Genomic DNA, 26,026 nt, shown 5'->3' on the forward strand with positions numbered 1-26,026 from the left:
AGGAGAAGAGAAAGCTCTTCTTATAGCAAAATGTCTATTAACAAAATACAGAAAGAATCCAAGAACTAGAAAAATCACCATTTGGCATCTCTCAGAGTAATAATTCAGAATTCAAGAAGGCTAAGAGCAGAGAGTAAAAGTTGAATGAAGAACAAACTATGTAATCTCAAAGTATCACCTCTACAAAATACTTAACATTCATACTAAGCTGGATATTAACTACAAAGGGAAACGGTAACTTTACAGTGGTGAAGCCTACTCAGATGATCACTGTTAATATCACCAGCATTGGGACAAACTGGCTTTGAAGCGCCTCCTGATAAGACACACCAGGAAGAGCCAGCACTGGGTTCCCTGCTCAGCAGGGAGTCTGCTGCTTCCTCTTCCTGTGGCTCCCCCTCCCCTCCACTCTTGCTCACTCTCTCTCAAATAAATAAAATCTTAAAGAAAAAAAAAAAAAAGACACACCAAGAAGGGCATAGCATCACCTCTCTGATATTCCTGTCACAAATGCATACGCTGAATCCAGTCATGAGGAAGCACCAGATGAACTCCAATGGAGGACCTCTGTAAAACAAAAAACCTGTAATCTTAAAAAAATATTAAGGTCATGAACATAAAGAAAAAACTAAGGAATGATTCTGGATTGAATGAAACTGAAGAAACTTGATGACTATGAGGAATATGTACTCTTGGTCTGGAGCCTTCATCTATAAAGGACGTAACTGGGCAGCTGGCAAAATAAATAAAATTACCAACCTTTGTTCAAAAACTTTTATTTACTATAAAGACAAACACCAAAATAGGTACAAATACTATAAAACTGGTTCAATGGGGTAAAAATTTTAATTAAAATATCTCGATATATTTAAAATAACAAAGGATACATTTAAGCCAAATTTTCTTTAACCCAGAGATTTTTTTTTTTGTAACATTTGCTTACACAGTAAGGTGCTAATAGAAGTTAGCCCTTAAGCCCTGGAAGTCTTAGGAATCATAGTCACACAGCAAATACAATTTCATTGTGAAAGTGAACTTTGGTAGAAGAAGAACTATAGGACACCTGAGGTAGTAGAACCTGGAATAAACAGCAGTAGACATTATTTACAACTTTTGAGTACCAAATAACATTAAGAACACAAAAATAATTACACAATACAATTTTCAGTCCAGCTTTGATCCAAAGAAAATAAGAATATTATATCACATTTGCACTGAAAACAAAACAAAACAAAAAACAAAACACCACAATTACCAGCAAGCTGAGGGAACTGCAAACAAACTCAAACAATGGATTTGCATCTAGAGGCAGTTTGAGTTTGAAATGTGGTGGGCATGGTGATCTACAAAGTAATACTGATTAGCTGAGGTTCCTCAGTTTATACAGTTTACATTTCTGTCAGACACAGTATTAATCTGACCAGTGATGATCTTCCAGTACATAAAATGGCAAGAGTACATCCGTTAAAGCTTGCACATGAGAAACTCGGAAACAATCTTATTAGGGTTGTGAAAATCCTAAGTAGTCACACACACAGAAAAGACAGAAAATAAAAAAAGAAAGTCAAGTACAACATATTTAAGCTACCAAACTTCACATTTCGGTACTATTTTTAACTCTTCAAATATTGCCAATCTTCCAAAAACAAAGGAATGTAAAATTTCACTAAGAGACACATTCACGTAAAAAAAAAAAAAAAAAAACCAAAAACAAAAAAACAAAACCAAAAAACCTGCCTTTTAAAAATTATATGTAATATATCTCTGTAAACTTATCTTGTAACTTATTTTACTTCCAATTTGTGATGTACATTTAAAATGTACTCTGTATAGCTTATTTAGTTTATCCTGAGTCTTTGAGAATAACCAATTCTGTTTCACTCTGCAATAATTCAACTGGCTTCTGAAGAGTTAAAACTTCTCATCTCAAAAAGTTGTATTAAATATTTAAAGAGTCACAAAAAAAGGATAAAAGAGCTGCCATTTTCCTTCAGGATTCCATGCATCTGAATTCAACTCTGATGAAAACCATTAGATAATTGAGCAAAATCCAAGAATTAGGGTGTAAGTCAAATTCAATTTCACTTTTCTTTCTGAGCATGTTTTCAGAGTTCCAAGAAAATTTATTTTGTAAAAACACTATTACTCATTGGTAGTTGAGTTATTAGTTAATTTCTTTAATTATCAGCCAGGCCTACTGTAAAGAGATAATGCATGGTAGAAGGAAAACAGCAGTTTAATATTATTAGTGGTGATGGATGATGAATGATGGATTGTTACATACAAAGTAAGACTTCAAAGGTGTGATGTTTCCTATAAAAGAAACCAATACATTAAAAAAAAAAATCAAATTTCAAGGTCATCTTGATCTTGGTTTTGAGCTGCATCACAGAGAATAGTTGATTTTCACTTAATTTATATTTAACCTGCATGAAAAAAGCAGTGACTGACTCAGTGAAGGTAGTATTTTATTATTATTATATTCCAATTTTAAAAACAAACAAAATTAAATCTGTATTAAAAAAAAAACCCTCTTGCAATAGCAAGATATTTAATAAACTCTAGTTCACACCTAGTTCTTTTTTTTTTTTTCTGGTTTGAAAAAATCACCTTTCCCTGAATATTAAACAAAAGTGAAGGTGAAATGAAAATACAGAACCATGATTTCCAAAAACGAAATGAATGGGCCAACAGTAAAATGCACAGTGAACCACAATTGCCCAGGCATTTAAAAAATAAAGGTCAACTGTGGTTCACAAAGAAGTTATCAACTTTTAAAAATATATTTACTGCTACTTATAGCATATTCTGACCTAAAAGAGGCAGATACTGATTGGGAGCCAGTGACAAAAAAAAAACAAAACTGAACGGAATTGCAGAACCCCCTGCTTGTGATCACGATATGAAATGGAAGAATAATTCAAACATTAAAATAGATCCTGAGCCCCTCAGCTGCTAATATTGCTGAAAAAGTGCTCCAAAAAAACCCCAAAATACGCTTCTGTTAGTCATGCAAACTTCACTGCTTTCCTGTTTACCTATGGCCAGTTCTTTGAAAGGCACGGTTTACAATTTCTGCACAAATTGTGGGCTTTTGCATACTAAGCTTAGGTACAGATCATGATTTGTCAATCACATACTTAGGTAAGGGTTCCCCACTGGTCCTGTTCATAGCTGTTCAGTGGCATGAAGGCCAGCAGATTATCAGTGTGGTTCCCCACAAAAGTTTTGCCTTGTTGAGCATCGTGTCTCCATCAGAGTCTGTAATTGGCTACCAAGTAGTACGGAAGACTGGATGCTTCAGTAGCTCTCTTGACGGAGGTCTGTCCTGAGGTTGAAGTTCTAAACACCGAAGAGCCACATCTCGTAAACCAGGAGACAAATGTGAAGGGATCGATGGAGCAGTAGTTGCACTTGCAATCTGTAAGAAAAACCACCAGTGTGTTGACACTTGGCATGGTCAGAACTCTGTAGTACACATGGATCTTGTCACAGAACGGAAGCTCAAGTGTGTGGACTTTCTTCTAACAGAATTTATGGGAAAACTCTCACCAGCCAGAAGGGAGGCTTCCTCCAAGAACCTTCAAATTTTAGGATTTTTAGAATTTGACCAAATACATCCTGAGCAGATGGATCTATGCGATTCCCTTATTGTCTCAAATGAACACGGCTGAGAGCATCAAAATGGTTAGACAGGTAGGTAAAGTATTTATACTATACGCTCTCCTACATTTTCTATTATGCAGCACGGAGAGCTATTTGAAGTGAGAAAGACCACACCTGCCCATTTAGTACATCAGACACACAGCTGCACCAAAGGAGGAAGGTCTCTAAGTATGGGAAGGACTAGAGGCAGTTATGGCAGCTGGGAGGTGCTGGGGTGCCAATGCAGTAGACTTTGCTTTACTCAGGCCCAGAGATAATCCCATGAAGTAGGTGCTATCATTACACCCATTTTACAACCAAAAAAACAGAGGGTAGATTGAGTTAGTCATTCCCCTAGTGACAGGGCTATTAAAGGCTAGACCGTGGTTTGAAACCAGACATGGTATACAGACATGTATCACTCCAGAGCCCAAGCTGTTTTTGTTTAACTTAAATTCAGTTAACACAGAACGTATTATTTGTTACAGGGGTACATGTCTATGATTCATCAGTCTTACACAGTACCCAGTGTTCATGACAACGTATACATACCCTTCCCAATGTCCATCACCCAGTTACCCCATCCCCCATCAGAGCCCAAGCTTTTAACTAGCACATGTCAGAGCCCAAGCTTTTAACTAGTACATGTCTGGATCAAAAGCTAAAAATCTCAACTATTATACTCTTCTCTGCTGGAAATGGACAGAATGGATTTGAACGTTGTCAGAAAGGTAGAACAGATAGGATCTGGTACCTGATTCAGGTGTAATTTTTTTAAATACACGAAAGAGTAAATCTGATTTTAAAATCGGCAGGTTGTGTACATAAAAAGCTCTATGTTCTTACCTTTGAAAGTTGGATACATCCATTTATGTATTTCACCTAGGAACAATGATTTATCATTTGCTAACTCATTGTTCCAAGTGACTTTATAGAGCCTTACTATTGTGAAAAATGAGGACTGACTATATTTGCTGCCCATATTCACCACACCATATAAATTCCTGGAGATGTACACATGCATATTTATTTCAAAGAGGATATGCTTTCACCTGAGATTGAGAGTTAAGGAGAATCCATGAAAATTTGCCTCCTGCCAATTTTAGCAGAAAGAAGTAATTTTTATATCACAGTTACCTTAAATATCAAAGCAAGATGATTGGAGTGTTTTTCTGCATTCCAAGGTGGTTTAGCACAAGCCATTTCTATAATGGCACAGCCAACACTCCATACGTCACAGCTCCTACCATACTGCTGACCTCTTAGTACCTAAAATGGAGAGTTAATTTGGAAATATGACTCATTAAAAAAAGAGAAAGATGTTCTGTAGTTATAGATCCTAGTTTTTTAATTTCAGATCAAAACAATGGTAACTCCATGGACTACCCTGATGTCTTGTTTATTTCTCGTTTATTTCATCAATAAACTTATTAATCTCCTATGTGGCACGAAAGTATTTTGGAGAATTCTGAGATAATGAAAGAAAGAGACACATCACAGAATTTCCAAGCACCCCCAGTGAGCTTAAGTAAACCAAGCGGCCAAAGGACAAGTGATCACTACATATAAACACGAAGAGTTCAGAACACAACAGATGAAGCCTGATTCAGAACAGCAGTGCTTAGTTACACTTCTTCCACTGCTACTAAGACCGGCTTCTCTGTGCTCACCTCCCTTTGGAACAGGGAGAGAACAACTGTTGAGATTCCTAATTATGTGTGCTTTGGGTGTACTACAAAACAGTAGTACAAATCACCCCAAAATTCTTTGTTAGAAATAGCCTTATAAGCAAACTATTAAAACCTGCCTTTTAAAATTTTGCCAAGACAAAGATGGAAAGGCAGGGATTAAGGGTTCTGAAATCAAGGATATAATTAAGACCTTATTTTTAGAGCCATGCACTTCTAATTTGTAAGCATATACTGAATAACACTGCAAACTAATTTGCTCTAATTCTGTCACCTAGAACTCCAGGTATTTTCTTTCATCACACTCAAAGCTGCTTCTCACCTCAGGTGCCATAAATGCAATTGTCCCCAATAACTGTCCCTGAAACTCTCCTGCACCAGTTCCTTTTGATGCCAACCTGGCTGCAGCTCCGAAATCTGCAATTCTCAGTCTCTGACCTGTGCTGTCAATTAGCAAATTGGCACCTGTCAAAAGAAATAGCAAATGACCTTGTATGTTAAAAACAAAAGAACAGATTAGAAACTCAGTAAGATACTACTAACAAAATAGGACCGTAACAAAGGAAGTGGACATGGAAGGGTTCAGAAAAATCTCCCCTCTGAATTCATTTCATTCTTGCTAAAGGCACAGAGGTATCAACAGTGCAAAATAAATAAAATCTAAATCCTCAGAGGGAAGATCAAAGTAATGAGGCAGAAGGAAATAAAGGCAGACATTTAATAAAATGTTACTAAGTGCTGAAAACCTTTAATATAATGATTCCCATCAAAAATCTTCCCTCAAAGTTAAAATTTTAGTGTAGTTTCCATTTTAAGACAAAGTCCTACTGAAACATACTCACTAGACCAACTGAAAATACACATGAATTTCACAATTCTAACTTATAAAAAATTAATGTTATAAAATTACTTGAGTATGTTATGTCAAATACTAGCCACAGACATTCATGTCAGAAAGCCAATGTTGTTCTTAATAAGATGAACTGCAAAGATTTGAAAGAATTTTTCTCAAAAGAAGTACATGACATCCCATTTATTCTAAATAAAGCCAGGAACAGGAACTTTTGGGGAGGCGGGAGGTCATGAGACCAAGATAGGAAATCAGAGACCTGATTTTTATACCTGATTTGCCATCAATTAGCAGTAGGACTAGAAAAATCACAGTCTCTCCAAGGAAGGCAGATTACATGACTCCACAGGTTCCTTTCTCTTCTATTAATTCTAGTGATTTGAGTTACTCAGGAGAAACAACCCCATAGTCAATTTCAAGTTAGAAACTATCAACAAAGGTCCAAGTTGTAAAACTACATTTGTTTTCTATTTATTGGTAGTAGGTAGTAATTAAAAGAATACCTACCTTTGACATCTCTATGAATGATCTGGTTTTCATGGAGATATGAAAGGCCACGAAGTAACTGTTCAGTATAGTTAATAACTACTGATTCCTTGAAGGCTCCATATTTACTGAGCAAATGAGCCACAGATCCCCCTATAAGACAAACATAATATCATAAACTCAAGCCAAAATTAAAAGTTTTATTACACTTTGGTTACATATGCTTGTGCCAGAGCTCATGTTCAATTTGAAATATTAAATTTATACTCTGCACCAGAAGTGAAACGGATTTTAAAACTAATATATTCCAGGGATCTCAAAACCTATCAATTAGACATTTTCATCCAACTTTCATGAGCTAGTTTTCTGGAAGGTCAAGATTTCAGAAAGCTTTAAAACTTAACAATTTTGGATGGAACTATTTCTGCAATGTACCATTCACGTCTCTTTTTGACCAAGATATACAAAATACCTTTCTGAGTAAGACTTAAGTAAAGAGTGCTAACATGTTATTTTGCAGAAGGTAGAGAGAAGCCAGATCAGAGAGGAGCCAGAAGAGCCAGGAAGAAGCTTCATACTCTACTAGCTCTGACCTGGGACAGGTCACAAGCTCAATAAACCTCACACTGATAAGTATTTATAATAGTCAACCTAAAAACAACAATCTGTGCAGCTACAACCAACATCAGAGAACATACCAAAGAACAGATATGTAAACAGAAATCCACTCCTTCAGAAGCAAAAAAATCTAAGATGTTAAACCAAGCATTTGTTCATTCATTATATCCCGTTACTTGTTTTACTGTATGTATGCTATGATACCACATAAAATTGTTTTTATTTGTTCAAGTGGATGACAAGGTTCAATTTTATGCTTCAGTGCTAGTTTGCCTACAATAATTTTTCCAAGTTATATCTTAATTTCATTTTTATATTGTCACGTTAAAATATCTCAGATCTGTCCAACTGATGATGGCTATTTGGAAAAATATTGCTCTTACACATAAGCAGGTCTTAAAAAAATTACTCCTGTAAAACAGTGCTACACAATCATTTAAAAAGGAACACTGAAAAGTCTGAAAGGTAGAGACAATGAATATCTTATTTATATTTAAATGTAAGACAAAATGGGCAACCCAATTCTCTTGGCTCCCCTCCTTCTTTGAAAGCTTTGTACTATTACTCAGTACACTTCGTTTTGCTGCCCACCAATCAATCAGTGTAAGACGAAACAAAGTATTTCCGGTTCATATTATGTTAGGGGTGATTTGCTTTTAGAAAAGCAACTACTTACTAAAAGTAAGTGCTTATTAAGCTGTTTTTCCTAAATTTAGTATTAGCCAGAAAGTTAAATTCATGTACTATTACTGGCAATTTAAAACAGGAACATACCTGCCATCCATTCGATGAAGAGATTATAATTGCTTTTCTCACATGTGGCTCCCAACATCCTAATGATGTTGGGATGATTCAAATGGCTCATCATTCTGATCTCTTCTCTTAATGCTTCCACTACTTCCTCTTGCTCAGAAGATGTATTTCTGACATATGTCACCTGTTTCAATAACCATGTTTATAAAGTTTTGAATTCTGACGAATTTCTGTTTACAAACTTTATTAACAACCTGACCTAAAGTAGACAATTTCGAATCAGTTATAGATTAACAGGAGTTAGCATTAATGCTTATGGATACAATGTAGATACTTCATCAAAAAAATCAAACTCTTAGAAAGAAAAGAGACTCTAGCTTAAGAAGCAATGAAATATCAGAAAAAGGGAAAAAACTGGGATGTAGCCAGTCCTCCCAAACTGTCCAAAGATGGAATAAGAAAAGCCTATTCATAGAAGAACCAACATAATTTAAAAATGAAAGCTTTATTTTAATCAGGATGTTCATAAAAAGTAAACAAGAGATCCCAAGATGCTGCTGCACAGGTTACATGGATAAAAGGAGTATGAAATCATAACTCTTGTTTGTAAAAAGCACAACCAGGGGCACCTGGGTGGCCCAGTGGGTTAAGCCTCTGCCTTTAGCTCAGATCATGATCCCAGGGTCCTGGGATTGAGCCCTGCACTGGGCTCTCTGCTCAGCAGGGAGCCTGCTCCCCGCCCCCCCCCCCCCCCCCGCCAACCTCTGCCTGCTTCTCTGCCTAATTGTGATCTCTGTCTGTCTCTGTCTCTCTGTCAAATAAATAAATAAATAATCTTTAAAAAAAAAAAAAGGTACAACCAAAAACAACCTCTATAAGGCCCATCTTGGTGCTGCATTTTTATTTTTATTAAAGATTTTATTTATTTATTTGACACAGAGAGAGATCACAAGTAGGCAGAGAGGCAGGCAGAGAGAGGGGAAAGCAGGCTTCCCACTGAGCAGAGAGCCCGATTCGGGGCTCGAACCCAGGACCCTGGGATCATGACCTGAGCCGAAGGCAGAGGCCTTAACCCACTGAGCCACCCAGGCGCCCCTTGGTGCTGCATTTTAAATAATCATGCTTTAAGACTATACTTTCAGGAGCACCTGGGTGGCTCAGTGGGTTGAGCATCTGCCTTCGGCTTGGGTCATGATTTCAGGGTCCTAGGATCCGGTCCCCTATCGGGCTCCTTGCTTATCAGGGGAGGAGGCTGCTTCTCCTTCTCCTGCTGCCTCTGTCCATCCCCCAACTCATGCCTCCCACCCTCCCAAATAAATATATGAAACTTTAAAAAGAAAGAAAGAAGACTATCAGGGGACATTTCTGCAGCTCATTAAAATAAATCATGCTTCAGCTTTCCATTAGAATTCATGATGCTTTTGGTGCTTTGGGAGTATTTACTTTGAAATTTAGGTCTCTGAAAAAGAACTAAAGCATATACACACAGGAACATATCCTTTATTTTTCTTATTTACTCATGCTTCATTTTTATAATTTAAGTCACTTATGTGCTCACTAGGTATTTACCTGTTTAACAGCCATTAATGTTCCAGTTCCCACATCTTGAGCCTGGTAACAGGAAGAAAATGCTCCAAGGCCTATCTGCTGACCTTTCAGCCATTCAGTGTCTTCTCTGTAAGGTTGTTTTGCTTTGGTATGTCCTGGTAGAGTTTCTGGTGTCTACATATTAAATGAAAGCAATCTTTTTACTGTTAAGTTAAAAGAGGAAGAGTTTGTGAAATTAGCCTGGCAAAATACTACTCTTGCTTGGTCTGGCTTCTCAGACCACCTATAAAGTCGACCTTTGTAGGGACAGTGTTGGTGACCAATGTCAAATGCAGAAGGGATCACCATTATAGAAATGCCTTTGAAATAGGCAAGTAGTGTTTGTGGTCAAGCAACAATAAAAAAACTGTTGTATAACTCTATGTGAAAAACTGCTTCTCACAATTGACTCATGTGAAAAGCATCATTTCTGAGTTAGGTTTCTTTTAGCTTGGTGCAAGGAAACTCTCTGATCACTTCAGGACTATACTTACATCCTGTTGAATAATGATGATATCTTCTCCATTTTCAACTTGTAGTTGAGGAACTATGGGGAGGGCATCCTGAGACGCTGACATTGCCATGGCAATTGCTAAAGCTTCTTCTTCTTCAGCTTCCATTTTTTCTTTGCATTTCTGATTATGATTCACGTCATCTTTGTAGGTATCATCATTTTCATCCTTTTCAGGGGAGAGCACAGCAACTTCTGACTTAAAAGTTACTGTTGTATCACTGGAAGGCATAGATGCTTCAAGAAGGTCCTCAATACTGGAGTTGAGCTCTGTATTGACATCTAATCTGCATTTCTCTTCTACTGGGGTGAACACTGTCTCATCACTGGGTATGACAGCATTACTGCTATTGCTGCTGCCAAAGCTGTCATCACATTTGGCAGTACTGTTCAGATCAAGTGTCATGCTGTTCTTTGAGGCCTCTCCCTGTTTACTTGTATTACCTGGGGAAGGTCGAGATGGCTTTGGCCTGTGTATATTACTAGAGGGCAGGGGTCTGGACTGAGTAAAGATGGGGGAAGATTTATCTGAGTCTCTGTTTTCTGAATAGTTTCTCTGGAACTGTAGAGAAAATTTGCGCTGTGTTTGAGGAGATGCAGAAGGTATTTTGCAGGGAATGAATCCCTGAGGTCTATGCTTAGAGACATCCGTTCCAGTGCCAGTTGGTGCAGAGGGGGCAGATGAAGAAGGAGTTGACAAGGGTGGAAACATTAATGGGGAATGATGAGATAAAGGAGAGGTGTTCAAACACTGACTGTGGGGTCTGCCTTTTGTTTGAACCATTGGCTTTGGTTGCTCCATTGCTGTTGAACTGGGAAGTCCTACTGAAATGCTGCCCAGTCTGTCAGTAATGTCCTCTGAAGTGGCACTCAGTTTTGTAGCACATAGTCCTTTTCCAGTTTTCTCTAAATGGTCTGTGCGTTCAAGGGAGCTGTTCTCTGTGGTTTCTGGATAACTGGTTGGGACAGCTGCCTGTAAAAAGCTGTCATGTCGACCCTCCAAAGCGTCTCCTACGCCTAACTGGATGGCCTCAGCAATTTCCACCTCATCTGCAATAGCCATCAGACGACGACGCATCCTGGTAAAATGAGTGGAACTGGAAACATTCAGCATTTCTAATAGTTTTGAAAATACATGGGGCACTGCAGTAACCATTCTTGCGGAACTCAGATATATCCTTCGGGAGAGTTTACCAACCATTGAGTGGGAATTATCAATGGACTGCAAAGCAAAGGTTAAGAGGGACAGCAGCTTTTTATACCTGAAAGAAAAAAAAAATTCAGTTACTAAACAAGTCAAAATTACTGCAAACTATATGCAAATAAAAAAGGTACTAATTTAAAGCTTATACACTGAAGAAAAGTAATTTCAGAACAAAGGATCTATTAAATTTTAATTAAATAGCCTAGACGAGGTTTTTTTAATCAATCAAAGATTAAGGTATTAGTAACCTATATATATGTTCTGTAGCTTCTGAATCTTTAATGAATCTAAAATGCGTCCTTAGGGGGGTGGGGATGAGTAGAAAGGAAGAACAAAGTAATATATTTGCAGAAGAAAAATTACCTGACATCAACAGGCTCAGCTTGTGAAACATCAGTACTGACAATATGAGGGTAAAATTCAGCAGGAAATTCCAAGAGCAGTCTGTCTATAAGACAAAGGCGGCCCAGAAGTTCTTGCCAGTTGTTTGATTCAGTTTGGTTTCCAAGAATACAACTTAAGACGTAATCAACACCACCAATACCAATGGATCCTGTGAAAAGGAAAGCAAAAATAACTGAAAAGCAGCGATATTAAAATCTAAAACAAAACATGGTCAAAATAGCACAATGTCAAGAACAATACTCTAATTATATTCATTTTAAGAATTTCTTAAGGGTTCCCTGGGTGACTCAGTTGCTTAAATGGCTGACTCTTGAGTTTGATTCAGGTTATCATCTCAGGGTCCTAGGATTGAGCCCCAAGTCTGGCTCTGCGCTCAACAGGGAGTCTGCTCCCTCTCCCTCTGCCCCTCCCTCTGCGCTCTCTCAGATAAATAAATCTTTTAAAGAAAGAATTTCTTAGATTAATTCATATTTCTAATGTTAGCTGACTCAATCAATTTACACAATTACTCCAAAATCCTGTATACAACTGCCCTATCAGAGATTACAGGATTAGACAGTCGGCGAAGGAAAATGGTAAGATGTGCTATATTATTATTAAGTAAAAAGTTATTACCAGCTTTAAGTATTTCTCTGCCAACTGCCAACTCTCCTGCTTGGCCTTTGCATAATTCCAACAGTGTCGATATAGACAGCTGACTTGTACGACTACAAATGAAAGAAGCAACATCAGACTTGGATCTTAGATAAAATGCACATTAAAAGGACAAAAGTAATGTAATGCTATGTGAAAAGGTGGGGAAAAAAGCTTCCACATGTGTTTGCTTTTCCACCATTAAAATCACATTAATAATATTCCTACAATAATAATATTCATTATTTAAGGTTAATTTCATTACCTCATTTGTGTTAAGCACAGAACTTTTACTAGTGGCTCTTAGAGAGCAAGTACTGATTTAAATAGCAAACCAGATAAGCGTATTTTGGTTATTTCATTAAAATAAAAAATACTTGTTTTGATTTCTGAATTTTCAGTAAGAATCTCTTGCATTAAAAACAAGACCTTCCCATCCAAAACTTTATTTCTCTTATATAGCCTGAGTGAGTTCCAAATACCTTAAAATCTTTTTACTTTTTTTTTTTTTTTAATAATGTTCTGTCATTGAAGGGACCAAGTAAAAACCTAATTTTAGTATTTGGGAAAGCACATAACACAACAAATGCCACAAAAGCAACGAAGTTCTCAGAAAAATACATACTCTGATTCTGAAAAACAGTAATTTTTCTATGCATTTTGCAAATTATTTATTAATCTGCCTAATGTTGTTCAGGTATTATAGTATTCTCTCTAAGCAACAAGACAATCTCTAATACTTTCAGTTCATAGGCTTGTGTGGAGACAACAATGGAGGCAAAGCACAGACTTCATGAAATGAGAAGTCGAATCTAAGCATCTAGTTTTTGAGACCAGCTACAAACCTAAAACCACATCATGTGACTTAGGAAAGAAGACAAAAGTTGGGCTAAGCGAGCTTCAAATGGGTCATGGCAGAGGCACATGGGAGATCCAGTGCTTCCTCCCCCAACATGGGCAGGACTGTAAAGAGGCGAGAATGCCCAACGACCTTTAGCGCTAGCTATGCTCATTAAAGGAGCAGTGGGCAAACCACTGGTCTCATAAAAGCACAGTTAGAGCTTAGTTTTTACTATGATCATGACTCATTTCTCTACCTAACTATCCTTACCTCTCCAATTACCATTACTCTTATTCCTCGCCAGTTTTTAAGGATATTGCAGGACCAAATGGAATTTGTTGCTATGTGGTTTTTTTTTTTTTAGCATAAACTGTCATAGAGTAAAATTCCATTACACAGCAAATATGGAACTGTTTGGTTTTTTAAGCAGATGCAATGATATTATTGGTTCCTATCCTGTGTAACTCATTCTCTAAAGTAAGATTATGTATATAACACCTACTGTTCTTTCAACTGGACTTGAGATTAAGAAGATTACTTTAAGATAAAAGAAAATCAGTCACAACACAGTAATAAAATGGTTATCCATGCAGTTTGTTAGCCTGGTTTTTACTTGTCATTAGTCCTTCTCCCTAGTGTTCAACAACTTTAAGTGTTAATTTTAACTTCAAATCTCATATTAGAAAACAATATTCAAAGCCTCATTTAATAAACATGTATCAAATACTCACCAGGTGTGAGGCTTGTTGCTAGGCTTTTAATATAAGAGGGTTTGAAGCAGTTCATCAATAGGGCCTTACCTATTGGCATCTGCACACTTGACTAGGATGGTGTCTACAACTGGCCGGAGAAGTCTCTGCAGTTTGATTCTTTCTGCCAAACTATGGCAAGGAGTATATACTAGCATGGCTCTCAACGTTTTCTGGGAAGAAAAAACCGAAGGTCAGTTTAACTGCATTTGAAAAGCATCAGAGACCCTGGCATAATCTGAGACTATTTAATAAGTTAAATTATGATAGGAAAGGATTGTAATCCATAAATAATCCATGATATATAAATAATCCACAACACACACACACACACACACACACACACACGAATAAACAGTGGGGTATAAGGAGACTCTTGAACTATTTCTGCAATTTTTGAAAAATGAATTTTAAAGTAAGTTAAAAAAGAGCTTCTAATGGCCAAAGCTCAAATAATATAAGCAACAAATTAAATGATGAATAGTACTGGATTATAATCCACAGACAAAATAAATACCCATCAGTCTATATTGGTATAAATTTAAAAACTGAATAAATACATAAATGGGGGGAGAAGAGACAATTTGTTCCTCTTGATAGAAGAATTCCAATTAATTAATATAGAAGGAATAAGGGAAATAGAAAATCACCATTAGAACACCATAATAATAACTGCTATAGGCAAGATCCACTGACAAATGCTAAAATCAGTTGGCAAAATTCTTAATAGAAATAGAGGATATTTGCAGCCTCAAAGTATCTCCCCTAAGACATTTATTAATAGTAATTTTATAGCAAGAAACCCAATAAACATCTCCTTAACCAAATAATGAAAGAGAGCATCACCAATAGTAAGACAGATCAACATCATATATCCTTTGATACAGTGCACTAAGAATGGCACATCACCTCTCGTATTCTTTTTTTTTTTTTTTTTTGAAGATTTTATTTATTTGACAGAGAACACAAGCAGGGTGAACGGCAGGCAGAGGGATAAGGAGAGAGGCAGGTTCCCCGCTGAGCATAAAGCCCGATGTGGGGCTCCATCCCAGCACCCTGGGATCTTGACCTGAGCCAAAGGCAGATGCTTAACCGAGAGAGCCAACCAGGCACCCCAACCTCTCATATTCTTATGAAAATGCATAAACTCTATCAAATCATGAGAAAATACCAGATAAACCCAAAATGAGGGACATTCTTCAAAGTAAGTGACCAGCACACTTCAAAAATGTCAAGATGTATCCAAGACAAGGAAAGACTGAGGAACTGTCACAGATGGGAAGAGATTAAGGGAGTACGGTAACTAAATGCAATGTGAGTTTCTGGACTGGATCCTGGAACAAAAAAGACATTAATGGAAAAACTGGTAAAAACTGAGTAAAGTCTGTGGCTTAGCTATAAAGGACACTGTTGCAACAACGGGATATCTGAATATGGACTTCATAAGTACATAATAATATTGTTATTAATGCTAAATTTCCTGAGTCTGCTGATTGCATTGTGGTTATACAGAAGAATGTATTCTTAAAAGCTACCCGCTAAAATATTTGAGCTAAAATGTCATGTCGTGATGCCCACAAATAACTCTCAAATGGTTCAGCAAAGAATTATATATGGCAAGGGAGGGGAGGGGAAAACAGGAAGGACAAAGGGAAGGGAGAAAGAGAATGGAGAGCTTTAAGGGATGGAGCCATTTCTGCTTCCACTGTGCATGGCACACTAAGTAATTATAGAGGAATCAAGAGTATAGTCTGATTCTCAGAGTCCTTTCCCTCCACAGTTCACAAACTAGATGGGAAACCATCTGAACTTAGGAAGAAACAACCAGACAGTAAGGCAGTACGCTGAACAGTCAAGTATGCCTGAAGGTTTGTGTTGGAAAACAGTAAGAAAAAGAGGTAAAAAGTTGGGCCAAGAACATTGGTCTTTATAGTATGCTGGTCCCTGGATATTCTACATGAAAAAAACAGACCATGGTAAGATAGTTTGGGAAATAATGCATTCTGCTTCTTGCTCTTATAAATTCCTAATGTACATTATTTTACTGAAGGTTCCCAGAAGCCTTGCAGTGTACAGATCCGCTTAACTTGTGTAATTCACTGCTCATCAATTTTAACTGAACAGAGAACTCTTCCTTCAGGGGACGTTTTCATAATCCTGCCAAACTGCCATGGAATATGCTTTTGGAAATGCTGCTAAACCTCTAAGGGTTTCTAATCCAGGGAATAACCAAAGTGGTCTTTAAGGAATACTGATGGCTACTATATAGTCAGTGTTCTTACAATGTGCCGCACTTTATGGCTAGAGGTTTTACACAATCTCATTTCAAACCTAAGAGATAATATTTTCATTATTTTATGTGAGAAAGTTGAAATTTCATGAGTCTCAAAGTCACACTGCCAACAAACGGAAGAACCAGAATTTCAATTAAGGTCTCTATAATCTTGATCTTATGTTCAGATTGCCTAGGCTAGTCCGAGTTTAACTAGCAGATTATTCAAGTACCCCAGTTAGGATGATAAATTATGAAATCAATCAGTTCTAACTCCAAATTCATGTTCATAACCATCAGGCTATATTAACTCTCAAAAAGAAGATTCACTGAGCGTAGTTCTTACGGGATGGTTTACAAGAAGACTGAGAGTAGAAGCAGAGAGATTAATGAGTTTTAAACAACCTGAGCCTGGAGCCTACTTAAAAGAAGAAAGAACTAGGTAAGAATTATTCTAAAGCAGTCGTCATGAAATGGGGCAATTTTGACCCTCAGGGATACTCAGCAATGCCTGGAGACATTCTTGGCTGTCATGAAGGAGATGGGAGGGAGAAGAGAGGTTTGCTACTGATACCTAGTGGGTAGAAGTCACGGATGGTGCTAAACATCATACACTGCACAAGACAGCACCCTTGCCCCCAACAAATAATTATCTGGCTCAATGTCAAGAGTGCTGAGGTTGAGAAATCCTGTTCTAAAAATATATATACTCAAAATGGAGAAAGTCAAGTTAACCTCCAAAATTACAAATTAAACAACCTCCTCATTCCATCCCACTCATGAAAGACAACTTTTAACAGCTTCAACTAGAAAAACAACTCAGTTATCTATGTCATGGAACCCTCCTCTGTGAAAAGGATCCTGAATTTCCATACAACAATGTTTATTAATAATCAGTTCTCCTTAATGTCTAATGTAAAATTTTTTTAAAAAATCAAAGGAACTATGATCACTTGCTATCCCAAAAAGCATTTTTATTTTGATCACGTGTAAGGTATTAGGAAGATTTAAAGATAGGAACAGCAAGACATGGCTATTTTAGGGGAGAAAAGTAACCAGCATATAAGAAAACCTGAATAGGTTAAAACAAGTAAAATCCAGGGGTGCCTGGGTGACTCAGTGGGTTAAAGCCTCTGCCTTCAGCTCGGGTCATGGTCTCGGGGTCCTGGGATCGAGCCCCGCATCGGTCTCTCTGCTCGGCAGGGAGCCTGCTTCCTCCTCTCTCTGCCTGCCTCTCTGCCTACTTGTGATCTCTGTCTGTCAAATAAATAAATAAATAAATAAGATCTTTAAAACAAAAACAAAAAAAACAAGTAAAATCCAAATGAAGAGATTAAATAGAAAACTGCAATTTCTTGGGATTATGGAATAAAAATTTGGATTTTCTAAAATTAAATCAGGTAAAGTAGTTTCACTGGATCTTAAGAGTGGTATTTACAAGTTCTAAACAAAACAAAAACCCACCCATAATGCTTTGGTTATGTAATAAAGCTACTTACTAAAGCAGCAACGTACACTTTGTAGACAGGGTCAGCACAGACCATTGACAAAACGTTGCAGCATGCCTCTACCACGTCTCCTGAGATACTGGTCTGGGAGGACCCACTGGCTCCAGCACTTGGGCTGCTTCTACCATTGCTCCCAGAATTTCCAGTGCTCTCCCCATTTGCCAATAGCAGAGCCCCACTAACATCGTGGGAAAGACGCCTGAGAGCCATCTCTCTTACATTCCAGTTTCTAGAAAATAAGCAGCCAACGAGTTCCATTCCAAATACCTGTAGTCAAACAAACAATGAATTCAATGTGAAGAAAAACTGGTTAAGTCTCAAGTATTTGAAAATAAGCATGATTTTTGATTACTAAAGGAAAATTGTGGATATTTCTTAAATCTTCACCAATCTACAGTTTCAAATTATGTCTAGCCACTTAAAAATCAGAAGGAGGAATTTTATATTCAAGTTTAACTGGTAATTACCCAAACTCCTTAACATTCATTGGTGTAAACAAAATTAAGAGTGAACTTCATTAAGTAATTAGATGGATAGATATATGTTCTTGTACTGTTATACTTATGACAACAAAAAATGTTTAGAACCCCAACTTTGTATTAAGGTTAGTTACAGAGAAAAAAACTGAAGCAAGATAAAGCCAAATCAAAAAAGGCACTGGAGTGTCCAAAGAGATACAGAGTATTTCTCCTACAGATGACAGTGGTTAAGTCAAAAACTTTAAAACTTTAAATGTGATTTTGTCTTGCAGAAAAAGGTTAAGGAAAAAAACAGATGGAACTACAACTAAGGAGTGGAAAAATCTCAAGAAAAAATTTGTGTTCAAATCAGCAAATCACCATGCCTGCAAAGAAAGGGTACATGGTCTTGACATTATGGGCCAATTAGTTAAAAGTAAACTTAAGACCCAAGATAACTTATCTTATGAAAAATTTCTGAATTTTAGAGATGAAAATTTCTGAATTTTTAGGGCAAATAAATGATGATTTATTTAAATGTGTTCTATTACAAGGTGACACTAAAGGAGAATAAATCAACTAGAATAGAAACTTATGCCTGGCATGCAGTGTTAAATAGCATACCATGACCTAAGCCTTAATTCTGTCTTATGTTATATTCTTAATAAAAAACTAGTAGATAGCATAATCCAGCCTAAAGCTTAAGCAAAACTGACTATACCACTGCTCTGAAAGAATGGCATCCATAAACAATGAATCTTGGAACACTGAAAAAATAAAATAAAATTAAAAAAAAAAAACAAAACACAGATATTGCGAAATAAACAAACAACAACAACAAAAACACGAAAGAATGGCATCCAATAGCTCCTGAGTACCAACTTTGAGAATTCTCTTGAGGACTCATGAAGGGGCAGGTAAGGGCCTATGTTCAATACCATTAATGAACCAGATAAATAAGGTTATGTTTTTTAAGTTTCCAAATTTTATTAGATTCATGATAGGTTACTTACATGCTAAGAAAAGAATTCAAAAGCTGCAGGGCTATCATAGTCATTGAAAAGAAAAAGGAAATCCTAATGACATACAAACTGAATGAGTCAGTGTGTCTGTTTACAAATTTCATAGTATTAAAAAGAATTTAACAGTTTATTGAAAACATTTTACTTCACTACTATCTACTGGAGACATTGTTTAGCTTGGGATTCTACATTTATAAAAAATAATAGACTAAGCAGACAACAAAGAAAATCACTAGAATCCAACCAACCAACTAACAGAAATTCCAATTTACCGAGTAAAAGATTTCATCAGAAGAGAAAGTAAAAATGGAAACTGCCCTTTCAAATAAAAATGGCTAATATAAGGCAAAAGCTCTATGTTTTTTTCCTTATTCATCCACTCAGCAATTATTAAGCACCTACTATATGCCATGAGGATACAGAAAAGAGAAACTGAGTTTAAATGGTAATAAAAAGAAAAATGACAGAAAATTCTTAGTAGAAATGGGATTAAACATTTGAACAAGTTAGCACTGAAGGAGTCTAGCCTCTATCCTTAGATAATCTTGATGTCTGATGGTTCAGAAAGAGATTTTTCTAGAGATGGGAGGTGAGACTCCAAGAATGTTCGAAGTTTAAACTCTGTAATAAGCAGATGAGTGTTAATACCAGAGGTAAAATTTTTCAGTCAAATTATCAGTCATGATGGAGGCAAGCAAAAGTACTTTCTTAAATTAGAACAACTGGGAGATAGCTACATTAATTGGTCTATAAAGGTTTATTTGAGAAATGAAGAATAAAAACTATTTACCTGAATCCATGGCTCAGCTAAATCTTTGTAAGCAGGGGGAATCTGCTGAGTTCCATAATGCGTAAGGTTAAAATTGCTCTCCTGACTCCTCCGTTGGGATCCAGCCAAAGGTTGCTGATGTATGGTTTGCTGCTGTGCAGCTCGCAGGGAAGAAGGGGAATCCACAGGGCTTGACAGCTCGTGGCTAGATGAAAAATTAACAAAAGCTTGTTAAAAAATTTAGTAACACTTCCAGAACATTTTTATTTTTTATTAAACATGTCTACATCATTAATTCAAAACTGTTACCTGCAGAAATCATGAGATCTCCACTTAGACCTACAAAGGGGACATATTAAAGGTTCTCTATTTCTTCTACATTCTTCTGCCCCTGAAAAATTAAAGGAAAAAAACTTCAAAAAATATAAATGCTTAGCATTAAAATAGTTGTATGTAATAATTGCTGCTAATGGTTAGTACAGGTTTATAGCGAAGGAACCTCAAAAAATACTTTGATGTATTTACCTGAAGCAGGCAAACACAAGAGGTAAAATTATTCTGATGCACGTACCTTTTGCATATGCTTTTTTTTTTAGTTACAACATGTATTTTGCTAACTGTTTTTTAGAACATTCTGCCCACTTAATTACCTGATAAAGTCATTCCAAAACTTGCTTTCATGTTACCCTGTCATGCCTGCCCAGGTCTTCTTCTACCTCCTCACCTCCACGTACACTTTCCAGATAAGAATTATGTTTTTAATTCTGTGCATGCCTTCCATTACTACATGTATCACCCTATATTACATTTCTTTGCTCACAAAGCTCATCTCCTAAGAGATCCTCAACTCCATTTCATTGAAAACTTTACATAAGGACCTAGATATACTTCTTTTCTTCTCTTCCCAGTCTCCCCAAAAGTCATGTTAAAATCTTAAAGAATATAGTTGACTCCTAAAGTAACTGTGCTGAGTAGGCACAGGGAGAAAAAGAGCCACATACAGATTGACATGCAGTGATGATGCAGCTTGTTCCTGCAGCCATCTTCACACACGGTAAGACTCTCTTCATCAAGCATGCCCAACAAGCAAATAGGACACATCTGTTCCTCCTCATCTTTTATACTGTGAGGAAGGAGAAAGGAAAGCATTAAATGCCAAAGAATATAATGCAGAATTAACACCACAGCTAAAAACAATTTTGGATTCTTTATGATATGAAAAAAACTCATTAGAAATTCTTGTTAGGAGCATATTCTATAGAACTATTTGAGAAATATTTATTTCTTCTATTGCTATAGAGTAATTTTAAGTAAGAGTCACACCACTAATATTTATAGATTATGGGTATTTGTTAACCTTCCCTTGCTATGAATACAATTCAAAATATGAAGTACAATATCTTAGAGACCTATGTAGCCCCACAATTCTGCAGTTGTACCTTTTGAACAACTGCTATAAGGTTTGACTATATAGAAATGTGATATGCCAACAGATTCAAGATTTCAATTATTGAAAAGGACCTTAGAGCTCATCTATCCATGTAAGTCTGAAGGCCCATCACAGGTGCTTTTTGTGGGTCTATAAACTGGTCCGACTTTCCTAGAAACTAAGCTAGAAACATATGTCACATTGTTAATAAGCAAAACCCTTCAATTAGACTTCCAGGAATGTATCATAAGGAAATAGACAGAATAATGAATATCTATATCTATATCTGTATATCTTCACTGCAGTATTATTTAGCATAAAGGAAAAAATCAACTAAATGAACATCAAAAGAAGGTTAAAAAAAATAGTACACCACACATTGTGAAGCTTTTAAAAAGGATCTAAGACATTCATAATGACAAAAACATCCACAATATACTGTATGGTGGGGGAAAAAAGCATGACAGAATTCTAATTTGTATAGAACAATTTCAATATATGGCAAAATTGCAACATTATTGTGTATATTTGAAGTATACTGTATATATTCGAACACTCTTAATACACAAAGTGCTTTTAAAAATCAGTTAAGAAAAATACTAGTAATTCAATAGTAAAATGGGCAAAGAAGAAAAAAAACAATTGAAATGAAAAAACACCAACAGCCAATTAAGTATGAAAACTAAATTACAAATGCATATTAATGAAACTATCTTTTTTTTTTAATAATCTGGTTGACACAAATTGTCTAAGTTGGTAACATCTAGCCTTCATTTTGGCATAGGAAAACAAGTTCTCATATATACTACTGGTGGGAGTAAAAACTGAAATTTTTGAAAGGGAATGTGCTAGTATTTCTTAAATTAGTTAATGTACATCTCCATGACCTAATAAAACTATTTTCTAGGATGCTGTCCTACAGAGTTATTTGGAATATATAACCAAAGTAAATGTATTGCATTTAATAGGCAAAAAGTTGGGTTTACTAAATGTCCATTAATTATGGCAATGGCAAAATAAGTTGTGTCCTATCTACATTATCTTATACAGCCATAAAAAGAAAGTAGTGTGTATTTTTGTACTGACTCAGGAAAATTGTCCTGGTATCTAAACTTAAAAAAAAAAAAAGTTTCAGATCAAAATTTAAAGCATGAAATTTATATTTGTTTAAAAAACAAAGATGAGAGAAGTACTAAGGAGTGTGTGTATGTATATAAAAAAACAATGCAGGGGAAAGTTTTATTTCCTTTAATTTTTAAAAGTTGTATTAAACTGTTAACAGTAGTTATTTTGTATGCAGCTCAGACTGGAGAGAGAGGTTTTATTTTATATTTTATAAATTTTTGTTGAAACTTCATGATGTCACGAGTGGCTTTTAAAAATCAATAATACTATTTCCATTACAGTATACAGACTAGGTTCTGAGATGTTAAATAAGCTGCCAACGACCTTAAGTTATAGTTCCTGAAAAACAGTCTGGATGACAGACAGCAAAGCAACAGTTTGCTTAAAAAACTTTCATAAAAAGCTGAACAAACAGGTGCAACAAATTCATGATGCATGATTCCTGAGGTGAAGGCACACATACTAGTCTCTTTCCCTCCTGATTATTTGCCTTCTCTTTATCTCTTTTCATAATTATGGAGCTATGTGGAATGGGGAAGTGCTGTCAAAATATGTGTGTGGTAATGATAAAAATGAACAGACACATGGCAGAAATGACTTGTACAACAATCTATAATAAACATATGAATGGCAGAGATGATCCTAGATCAAGTAACTTTCAAATTACACCAAAAATAGCTTATTCAAATGACTTAGAAGAAAAAAATAAAATTTCACAATTTAGTCCAATTCCAAGTATAACTTACCAAATGCTTTTTTTTTTTTCAAAGTTTTTTTTTTTTTTTTTAAGATTTTATTTATTTGACAGAAAGAGACAGCAAGAGAGGGAACACAAGCAGGAGGAGTGGGAGAGGGAGAAGCAGGCCTCCTACTGAGAGGGAGACCGATGTGGGGCTGGATCCCAGGACCCTGGGATCATGACCTGAGCCGAAGGCAGACACTGAACAACTAAGTCACTCAGGCACCCCTCAAATGCTTTTCTGACTTCAGCATCCTTTTATTGCTGGGCATGAATTGTTTCTCTATTTTTACCTTTTAAGAAACCAGCAGAAACATCTTTGAGCCCACTTCTTCTACATTATACATTTTCTTTTTACCAGAGTTTTCTCAGAAGTAAAGTCACTTGAATAGAGAGCAGGTATTAGCATACTACAAGGGCATCACATTAGCCTATACCAACTTTTGTAAATAAAGTTTTACCAGAACACAGCCATACCCATTTATTCATTTATCCTCTATGGCTATTTCAGCTACAAGGTGATGAATCTTAAAGCCCGAAGTATTTAAAGTCACCCATAATAATGCCACCTGTTAATAACCATTAAAATTCTTACTCATTATTTATATACCCACAATACCTTTATATATAAAAACTAGATTCAGGCATAACATACAGTATTATATAACCTAGATTTGGTTTCATGCCATTCAGTATTCTTCAGACTACGTAATTTAAAAAAAAAATTTTTTTTTTTTTAAATACTTTGTCAGAGAGAGAGAGAGAGAGCAAGCAGGGGGTGCAGCAGGCAGAGGGAGAAAAAGGCTCCCAACAGAGCCAGAAGTCCGATGTGGGACTCGATCCCAGGACCCCGGGATCATGATCTCCTGAGTAGAAGACAGACGTTTAACCGACTGAGCCACCCAGGTGTCCCCATAATTTTTTTAAAACATTTATTTATTAATTTGAGAGAGAGCGCAAGACAGCAAGCGACAACAGGGGAAAGGGGCAAAAAACTGGGAAGAATCTGAAGCAGACTCCCTGATAAACTCAAGAGCCGGAGACCAGGCTCAGTATCACAATCCTGAGATCATGATCTGAGCTGAAATCAAGAGTTGGATGTCTAGCCAACTGAGCCACCCAGGCACCCCAGAAGCATAATTTTAATAGCTGCTGCATGAACTATTCCTAATATGGGTATACTTTAACCATTCCCTGGCTGGATATTTAAGCTGCTCTCAATTTTTTTCATAATACTGTGACAGGGTTATATATATAAATCTTGTGCGTTTCTCAGATTAAAAAAATTAAAAAAAAATTTTTTTTAAAGATTTTTTATTTACTTATTTGACAGACAGATCACAAGTAGGCAGAGAGGCAGGCAGAGAGAGAGGAGGAAGCAGGCTCCCCCGCCGCTGAGCAGAGAGCCCGATGTGGGGCTCGATCCCAGGACGCTGGGATCATGACCTGAGGCGAAGGCAGAGGCTTAAACCACTGAGCCACCCAGGCGCCCCTCAGATTAAAATTTTTTGTCAAAAAAGTACATTTACTACATCAACAAATATAAACATTTTTTTAAAAAACATTTTTTTCCAGCAGGCTACAGAACTTGACATATGGTGAACCAAATCCTTATACAAGAACTGAATTGTCTGACAAATTATCTAAATAAATCTATATAAATAAATATCTATACAAATATATAAAAAAAATCTTTTTTTTAATGACCATTTCCTTGTATGTATGTTAGCTTCTTGAAATTCTTTTGTGAATGTTTTCTTCACGCCCTTTGCCCATTTATGTACTAAGACCTTAGGTTCACTTTGTCCCAATTCTGGCTTTTGTTGTTTCTTATATAATACAATGCAATCAGGTCTCCAGACAGATCTCCTGTTTTTTTTTTAATTGTAGTTTTTAGATATAAAAATTTGTGGTTACATGAAACATTAACCTACCTACCTATACAGTATAATGTTAGTATATCAAGATGATAGCTTCAGTGGTTCCCCCCCATATATATATTAAACCAAGTGAATAAATAAAAACCTCCATATTATGGCCAGTCGATATTTGGAAGGTATCTTCATTTATTTTAGAAAGAAACTTTCTATTTTAACTTTGGCTACTTGGTTTTAAACATTTCTTTTTCTTTTCCAAAACAAAAAGCTATAGCAATGTGAATCAAAAGGAGGAGTGTTCCAGAATAAGTCTGGGTCATGAAGCTCAAGAAATAAAGCTCACTTTTTCATCTATTTATAAGAGATAAGGAGTAAGAGAAAGAACCCTGAACTAGAAGTCAAGATACTGAAGTTCTGATTCTTCTTTTGCTCAGCTGAGCTGCATGAACTCTTTTGGCTTCAGTTATCACTACACCACGTAAACTAGAAATCTCTAATTCCCCAAAAAGCTTGTAAAACTCTGCAATTCTAAAATAAATTCATTTAATAAAAAATAAGAAAATTTAAACATTTACTTTTCCCATAGATCTCTCCATTCTTTTCTTTACAAATCCCCTGACCTCATTACTTTCCATTCTTCATCAATTTTGAAGTAGTAATAATACTTAAAAAATTGCTGATATGAAGATGGGACTTAATCACTAAGACTAGTGCTTCTCAAACAGGTGCCTTGGGAACATAAAGGAGGTGCCCTTTTAAAAGAAGCAGCATTCCTTTTCTGGAGTAATTTTAAAAACTCATTTTTACCAATGAAGGAACCAATGAAGGAACCCAATAAAGAACTTAGAAAAGAAAGA

The 26,026-nt window shown here is 36.2% G+C and overlaps 1 protein-coding gene across 1 annotated transcript in view; it reads right to left on the minus strand.

Annotated features, from left to right (window-relative positions):
* Positions 1 to 766: 766 nt before the first annotated feature.
* The window catches only part of MAP3K1 (mitogen-activated protein kinase kinase kinase 1), a 78,920-nt gene continuing 53,660 nt past the window's right edge, over positions 767 to 26,026 (minus strand). Inside the window, exons 7-20 of the mRNA XM_080803886.1 lie at positions 21,001 to 21,122; positions 20,309 to 20,390; positions 20,021 to 20,204; positions 17,742 to 18,017; positions 14,022 to 14,143; positions 12,363 to 12,454; positions 11,706 to 11,895; positions 10,122 to 11,400; positions 9,610 to 9,762; positions 8,062 to 8,224; positions 6,691 to 6,822; positions 5,656 to 5,798; positions 4,783 to 4,914; positions 767 to 3,421 (exon numbers count right to left, since the gene is read on the minus strand). Coding sequence (XP_080660012.1) covers positions 3,272 to 3,421; positions 4,783 to 4,914; positions 5,656 to 5,798; positions 6,691 to 6,822; positions 8,062 to 8,224; positions 9,610 to 9,762; positions 10,122 to 11,400; positions 11,706 to 11,895; positions 12,363 to 12,454; positions 14,022 to 14,143; positions 17,742 to 18,017; positions 20,021 to 20,204; positions 20,309 to 20,390; positions 21,001 to 21,122 — 3,220 coding nt within the window. The 3' untranslated portion in view covers positions 767 to 3,271. The remainder of the gene's footprint in view (positions 3,422 to 4,782; positions 4,915 to 5,655; positions 5,799 to 6,690; positions 6,823 to 8,061; positions 8,225 to 9,609; positions 9,763 to 10,121; positions 11,401 to 11,705; positions 11,896 to 12,362; positions 12,455 to 14,021; positions 14,144 to 17,741; positions 18,018 to 20,020; positions 20,205 to 20,308; positions 20,391 to 21,000; positions 21,123 to 26,026) is intronic.

The sequence above is a fragment of the Martes martes genome, assembly GCF_963455335.1.
Source record: "Martes martes genome assembly, chromosome: 5".
In the NCBI taxonomy this organism is placed as follows: Eukaryota; Metazoa; Chordata; class Mammalia; order Carnivora; family Mustelidae; genus Martes; species Martes martes.